This window comes from Brassica napus, unplaced genomic scaffold, assembly GCF_020379485.1.
Source record: "Brassica napus cultivar Da-Ae unplaced genomic scaffold, Da-Ae ScsIHWf_1227;HRSCAF=1753, whole genome shotgun sequence".
Classification (NCBI taxonomy): Eukaryota; Viridiplantae; Streptophyta; class Magnoliopsida; order Brassicales; family Brassicaceae; genus Brassica; species Brassica napus.
In genome coordinates this window covers 127,658-135,007 of record NW_026014649.1, presented here as the reverse complement: position 1 = coordinate 135,007, position 7,350 = coordinate 127,658, and the positions used below count along the sequence as shown (strand labels likewise).

The window sequence follows — 7,350 nt, the reverse complement described above, 5'->3', positions numbered from 1 at the left end:
CCAACGCTCTGGTCTCAAACATCTCAAGACATGATATCTAAAAGATACGAGATCCTAAAACCATGTCTCTCCGTTCGCATCTCGATGTTCCCGAAAATCATAAAGATAGGTAATTTTTTACGAGAATCACGAACGAACTAACAGATCGAACGTCTAATCGGAATTAAATGCGAGACGACAACTCATATTTACTTCGACCCTATTCAGGAAAATTCGAAACGGAACATTCATCATATAAATAACCCCGTAAAGCGGTAAGGGGATTCAAAGCCACCAACGGCCAGTCCCGATAAACAATAAAAATGGCCAAAATAGGCCCATACAAATCTCTCGGCCACACTCGGCCACAGACATAAAATATAAAGACGAGCATCTTTCTTTCGATAACTACTCCACCTCTCATAATCCAAAGTCAAAGTCCCCGGACAACGAAGCACCGAACGCATCCGCGGGACGATCCACTTCCTCGCCACCGTCAGGAAACCCGGTCGGAACCTCCTCGGTATCAGGGGAAACCGGGATGGAATCCCAGAACCCTTGAATCCGCTCATCGATCGAAGGGATGAGCGCCTCAGCGTGGGCACGTTCGTTCATGCCGCTCTTCATCAAGCTCATTTCCTCCTGGAACACATAGTCATCGGCTTGCGTCCTCCAAAGACTTCCGACTGAACCGCGGCACTCACGGAAATCACCCACCGAGGTAAAGGCGTTCTTGAGGTTCCCATACTCATCCTGGAATTGAGAGGCACGAGTCTTCATCACCTCGACGATTTCTCGTTTGCCTTTCCTTTCCGCCTTACGGACAGCCCGCGCATGATCATGAGTAAGTTGCGCTTCTCGCTCCAACATCTCGCCTTGCACGCAAGCGAGATCTCGTTCCGCTTTCTCCGCTTTAAAACGATAGACCATTGCCTCCCTATGGCTCGCTTCAATGGCCGAGCCAAGCAAGTTGAGGCCCTGCGAAACCAGTTAACGCATTGTAAGCATAAAAGAAATACCTAGGCGATCACAAATATTTTCGAAAAAATCATACCCCATTGATTATTCGGGACCCTTCCGCGATGACTTTCGGCCTTGCCGACTCTTTCGCAGGTGGAGGAGCATCAAAACCCGGTGGCAGACCAGCAAAGAAATCATCGAAATCAAGAATAGGGACCTCGCTCGAGCCACTCCCGTCGCCATAAGCAAGGTTCGGATCCCATCCTGGAAGCATAGAATCATCCATCAAAAATTCTATGTCGCCAAGGTCGATATCCTTTCCCTTCCAAGAGCTCGACTCCGGCATAGCTGCTGGAGCTACAACGGGATCCTGGTCGTCAGGTTCGGAGTCGCTTCCCGCGTCCGCAACCGAGGCAGGACCAGGATGCACGAACCTCAGTGCCTTCCGAATCCTCTCCGGCGTAAAGGATGTCCAAAAGAAGGGACCATTCCTAAGAAGATCCCTCACCGCAATGATGTCCTCGGGGAACGGAGCAAGAGGATTGATTAAAGGATGATCGTTCGGTAACTTCCGGAACAGTGGAATGCAACTCTCTTCGACAGACGCAGCGTCTATATCACTACAAGAAAGAAAGTCTTTTCTGACCGAGCTTCCGACCGATATTTTTTTTTCCGACAGATTTCCAACAGAAATCTGATATGGTTAGAACTTTCCTACGGCTACAAAGTCGACAGAAAACTGTCAGAAATTTCCGACCGTTTTCCGACGAAAATAATTTAAAATATTATCCGTCTGAAATCTGTCGGAAATCTGTCGGAAATTTCTGACCGAACTTTGTCGTCGGATATCAATCAGAAATTTCCAATTTGGAAATCGGTCAGAAATGGTCAAAAGTGGTCAGAAATGTTTCTTTAAATATCACGACGCCGGTCCTGGCTCATTCACAGATTCATTTCTAAAAAACAATTCTCTACAATACAAAATGTCTTCCTCAAATCATAATGAATATTTTAGGTCTTGGATGGATCACAATCATCAAGCTCCATCTACTGGACTTTTGACAGAAGAATTTGCGGAAGGTCTTCAACAATTCATGTCATTTGCGTCAAACCAGCCGAGGACTTTGGAAACGGGTAAGATGTACTGTCATTGTCCAATTTGTCAAAATCGTAGATTTGGTACAGTTAGTGGTGTATGGAAGCACTTATATAGTAGAGGATTTATGGCGGGTTATAAAGTTTGGTATTCGCATGGTGAAACTGATTCTATGGTGAATTTCGGTAGTGCTAGTGAAGAAGATAACATGGGGGGGGGGGTTAGGAGAACAACAAGGTGGCTTAGATGAACATATAGGAACTGTTCAAATGGTTAAAGATAGGTATAGAGTAGAGGAACCAAACTTTGAAGCGCAGAAATTTTATGATATGTTAGATGCAGCAAAACAACCGTTATATGATGGTTGTAGAGATGGTATTCACCTCTTTCAGCTGCAACAAGGATGATGTCTATTAAAACAGATTACAACTTAAGCGAAGATTGTGTTGATGCGATAGCTGGTTTTGTGAAAGATATATTGCCGGAAGATAACCTTTCACCAGCTACCTATTATGAGATACAAAACTTAGTTTCAGGGTTGGGTTTGCCCTATCAAATGATAGATGTTTGCATCGACAACTGTATGCTATACTGGAGAAGGGATGTTGATCGTACTAGTTGTCGATTTTGTCACAAACCACGGTTTCAAAAAACAAGTCGAAAGACTAAAATCCCATATAAGAGAATGTGGTACTTGCCAATAACAGACCGACTAAAGAGGTTATACCAATCCAAACATACCGCCGATGCTATGAGATGGCATGGTGAACACAACAGCAACGGAGAAATTGCTCATCCATCAGACGCGAAAGCCTGGCAACATTTTCAGTCAGTGTATCCTAGTTTTGCATCTGAGAGAAGAAATGTTTACCTTGGATTAAGTACGGATGGATTCAACCCGTTCGGAAGCCATGGGAGACAATATTCTCTTTGGCCAGTTATTGTAACACCATACAATTTACCTCCATCATTGTGCATGAAACGAGAGTTTCTCTTTCTCACAATTCTAGTTCCTGGTCCTGCACATCCTAAAAGATCCCTTGATGTCTATTTGCAACCATTGATTCATGAGTTGAAAATGCTATGGGCCGAAGGAGTTGAAGTGTATGATATATCTGCTAGGCAGAATTTTATAATGCGTGCAGTGCTTATGTGGACCATAAGTGACTTTCCCGCATACGGAATGTTATCTGGATGGACAACACATGGAAGATTAGCGTGTCCCTACTGTCAAGATAACACAGATGCGTTTCAACTGAAGAATGGAAGGAAGACATGTTGGTTTGATTGTCATAGACGATATCTACCCCACGACCATCCGTATCGAAAAAGCACTACTTTGTTTACTAAGAACAAAAAGGTGTTTGATGGTCCGCCACCAGAAATAGATGGAAAATCTATCCTGACTGAACTCAGAGATTTTGGTGTGGAATCGACAGCTAAATGTGGGGGAAATGGGCATGACCCAGTTTATGGATATGGCGAACATCACAACTGGCACAAGAAAAGTATTTTTTGGAAGTTGCCGTATTGGGAGAACCATCTACTTAGGCATAATTTAGATGTGATGCATATAGAGAAGAATATATTTGACAACATCATGAATACCATTCTCAATGTCAAGGGAAAGACGAAAGACAACCTGAAGTCCATATTAGACTTGCCAGATATATGTGCCCGGGAATCTCTCCACGTGGATGGGAGAGGAAGACTTCCAATGCCTATTTATCGGTTAGATGCAGCTGCAAAGCAAGAGTTCTTCGACTGGATTATAGATAGCGTCAAATTCCCAGATGGATATGCGTCAAATCTAAGGAACTGTGTTAATCGCGAAGAAGGAAAGTTTTCTGGTTTGAAAAGTCATGATTGTCATGTCATGATGCAGCGTCTTCTCTTCGCTGGTCTTCTTCCAAAACATGTACATGAAGCAATAGCAGGTAAATTTAGTATTTAATAACTTCTTCACCTGTTACATAGTATCTTTTCATATCTAACATAATTTTTTCTTTGTTACAGGAATAGCAGCTTTCTTTCGAGATTTGTGCTCGAGATCATTAACAGCAGATGGAATTAGAAACTTGAAAGAAATGATTCCGATAATCCAATGCAATGTCCAGAAGATTTTTCCACCTTCCTTTTTTGATGTTATGGAGCATCTTCCAATCCATCTCGCTCGAGAAGCAGAACTTGGGGGCCCGGTTCAATATCGATGGATGTACCTGGTTGAGCGTTCTATGTATCATTTCAAGCAGAAAGTGAAAAATTTAAGCCGAGTTGAGGGTTCTATTGTTTCACAAAGCATCAATGAGGAAACATCCCAGTTCGCTGCTTAATTTTTACCCCATAAATACAAACTAAAAGTCGAAAACCATCAAGACATGATGATGGAGGGCAGAGAACAGTTTATCCCGTCGAGGTGCCTACCATATTTTCCCAAATTGGTCGATTAAGTGGAAAAGGAAAAAGTAGAAGACTCACCGAACAAGAGCACATGCACTTACATAAGTACATTTTAGCAAACTGCGAAGAAGTAATGACATACGAAAGGTAGTTATGTTTTAGTATGATATATTAAGAATCCTATTTTGTAAATAAATTTGTAACTAATTATGATTTCAATGGCAGGATTTACATGGAGCAAATAAGGGGTGCATATCCTAATTACACTGAAGATCAGCTTTCTGCACTAAAAGAAAACGAGTTTGTAAATTGGCTAAAATTCTATGTAAGTTTTTCAAATCTATTCTCTATTACTTCTGAATTTTTGATTTTTTGTACATGGTGCATTACTTAAATTTGTGACTACTATGCAGGTAAGGTTTCTCTTGTCTAGAGGAGATCCTATTCAGCCATGGTTAGAGGAGTTGGCCCTTGGTCCCAAATTTGTTGCTGTGTCGTACCCGATGTATTGCACGCGTGGATATGCTTTTAAGATTTTCAGCGAAAACACTACGCAGCCAACTATAAATCATGGTATATCTGCTAGATCTGGCGAAGTAATCTACTATGGTATTTTGCGTGAGATATTGGAGATTCACTATCCGGGGATCCTTAATTTGAGGTGTGTTGCCTTCTTTGCTGATTGGTACAACCCGATCGTTGGATATGGTGTACGAATTGACGAGTTTGGAGTAACATCAGTTCATTCCAGAAGAAGTCTTGCAAACTATGATCCGTTCATTCTGGCTTCACAAGCTGATCAAGTAACTTATATTCGGTATCCTCGTGTGAGGAATAAACAAGACCCTTGGGTCACCGTGACCCATATAACTCCACGGAGAAATTGGAAGGAGTTTCGGATACGGCTGCGATGCAACAATCCTCGAGCAGTGCCATAGGTGATCTTCATGTTGATGGAAGCGAAATCGATCTTGTTGTTGATTTTACTGGTGTAGGTGACAACGAAGTATTCTCAGATTCGGAGTCGGAGAAAGGAGAATTCAACGAAGACTCGGTTTCTTCAGAATATTCATCAAATTCGGATTAATTAAAACTTTTATAAGTTAGAAAGATATTATATATTTTGTAATGTATAAGAGAAAATATTTTTTAGTAAGTCTGAGTACTTTTTAGAAATTTTTTTCATATGTTTTATTTTATTTTAATGAATGTTTCAAAGCGGATTTTTTTTTTAAAAACAAAATCTTCAATATTTTTTAAAAACTTTTATAAGTTAGAAAGATATTATATATTTTGTAATATTTAAGAGAAAATATTTTTTAGTAAGTTTGAGTACTTTTAAATAAAATATTTTTCATATGTTTTATTTTATTTTAATGAATGATTCAAAGCGGATTTTTTTTTTTAAAAATATTCAATTTCCGACGGATTTCTGACTGGCTTCGGTCGGAATGTTCTGACCGATTTCCAACCATTATGGTGGTCGGAAAGCGTTATATATAAATCCAGAAACGCATTAACCCTAATCCGTATCCTCCCCCTCTCGACGAAATCGCCTCCTTGTTTCATCCCCGTCGATCTCGACCTGCGTCGATCTCCCCCTCCATTCTGCGTCGCTCTCCCCCGCCGTTCTCCGTCGCTCTCCCCCGCCGTTCTCCGTCGATCTCGCCGTCCCTTCATTCCCATCTCTCTCCCTCTCTCTCTCTCGAAAATCTCAGCCGAAAGATGTAAGTTTTATGAGTTTCGTTTGTTTAGTTTAGGTTTTAGGGCAAATGATTTCTCGTTATGATGTTGATAGCTTCTTGTCCTGCTTCGTCTGAATGCTTGATTATCGGTTTTGATTATGGAAAAAATTCCCGTCTATGATTTTGATAGATTCTTGGTCTGCTTCGTGTGAATGAATCATCGGTTTTGATTTTGTCAAATGATTTTTTGTGTATGATGTTGATAGCTTCTTATAGGTTGTGGTAATTAAAACTCTAAAAGTACATAGATTTTGATCGGTTATGTTGTTAACTCTCTGTCAAAAACATTTCATTTCTTGTTCTAAGTGTTAATTTTTTTTTAACTCGAGGTCTTATGCGGATTTTCTCGCCGGTTCTTTTCCATCTTCCTCATCTGCTGGTCTGGGTTCCCCGGCTGCACAAGGAACAAGTGTCCCTCAGCCACAGCCAGCATCAATCATCGAGGATAGGTTACTGAACGAGTTGTTGCTGGCACCAGGACGAGAGTTGCTTCCTAAGCTGAGCCCAAATGGAGAACCAAATACTAGCTGGTAAATTTTTACTCTTAATCTAATCATTTCTGTTTTGCTATGTGCTTATGTATTCATTGTTTATAGGTTTAGGCGAAGAAATAGCAATGCAATTTGCAAGTCGATTTTGAAATGCTTTCACAGTCTCCTTGAGTTGCCTTATCCGACGTATGCACATGTTCCATTAGAAATTCAGAAGATGTGGCTCCGTTCATTTGCGGTAATGTCTTTTTGTAATGTAAATGTCCGCTTGGTTACAGATTAATTTCGACTTATGCATATGTTTGTTGTGTTTGCATGTTCATTGCAGCAAGATTGGAACTGGGACCCTGCTTTCACCAATGATGTGCGGACAGCCTTTAATTTGCAGGCTAGAAAGCAGTACACGAGCAACGTGACTGAGTGGAAGAAAAAGTGGAGGCTGAAGAAGGATAAACCCATATGTCTGAATCAAGATGTGTGGGACGGGTTTAAAGCCTATTGGCAGCTCGATGCTACTGCACATATTGCAGCTACCAATTCTGTTAATAGAAGAAGCAAGCGTGGTGGAAAAGGTGAAGCAGTACACAATGGTGGTGCTAAGACACGAGAGGAACGTGAGATAGAAATGGTAAGCGGTATTTTTTTTTTCAACTTTATTAATTTCATCATATACATTGAA

General features: G+C 41.0%; 1 protein-coding gene across 1 annotated transcript; it reads left to right on the top strand.

Annotated features, from left to right (window-relative positions):
• The first annotated feature begins 2,720 nt into the window (after window positions 1-2,720).
• Window positions 2,721-5,522, top strand: LOC106427779. The gene is made up of 6 exons (XM_048771610.1): window positions 2,721-3,220; window positions 3,332-3,972; window positions 4,052-4,250; window positions 4,661-4,760; window positions 4,849-5,238; window positions 5,316-5,522. The coding sequence occupies exons 1-6, from the start codon at window positions 2,721-2,723 to the stop codon at window positions 5,520-5,522; spliced, it is 2,037 nt and encodes a 678-aa protein (XP_048627567.1).
• The last annotated feature ends 1,828 nt before the right edge of the window (window positions 5,523-7,350 follow it).

Excerpts from the sequence above, each read along its gene's own strand:
- LOC106427779 (XM_048771610.1), top strand. The coding sequence starts at position 2,721 with ATGTGGTACTTGCCAATAACAGACCGACTAAAGAGGTTATACCAATCC. Across the intron at positions 4,251-4,660 it reads CCGGTTCAATATCGATGGAT|GATTTACATGGAGCAAATAA; the intron begins GTACCTGGTTGA and ends TTTCAATGGCAG. Across the intron at positions 5,239-5,315 it reads TGGCTTCACAAGCTGATCAA|AAATTGGAAGGAGTTTCGGA; the intron begins GTAACTTATATT and ends AACTCCACGGAG.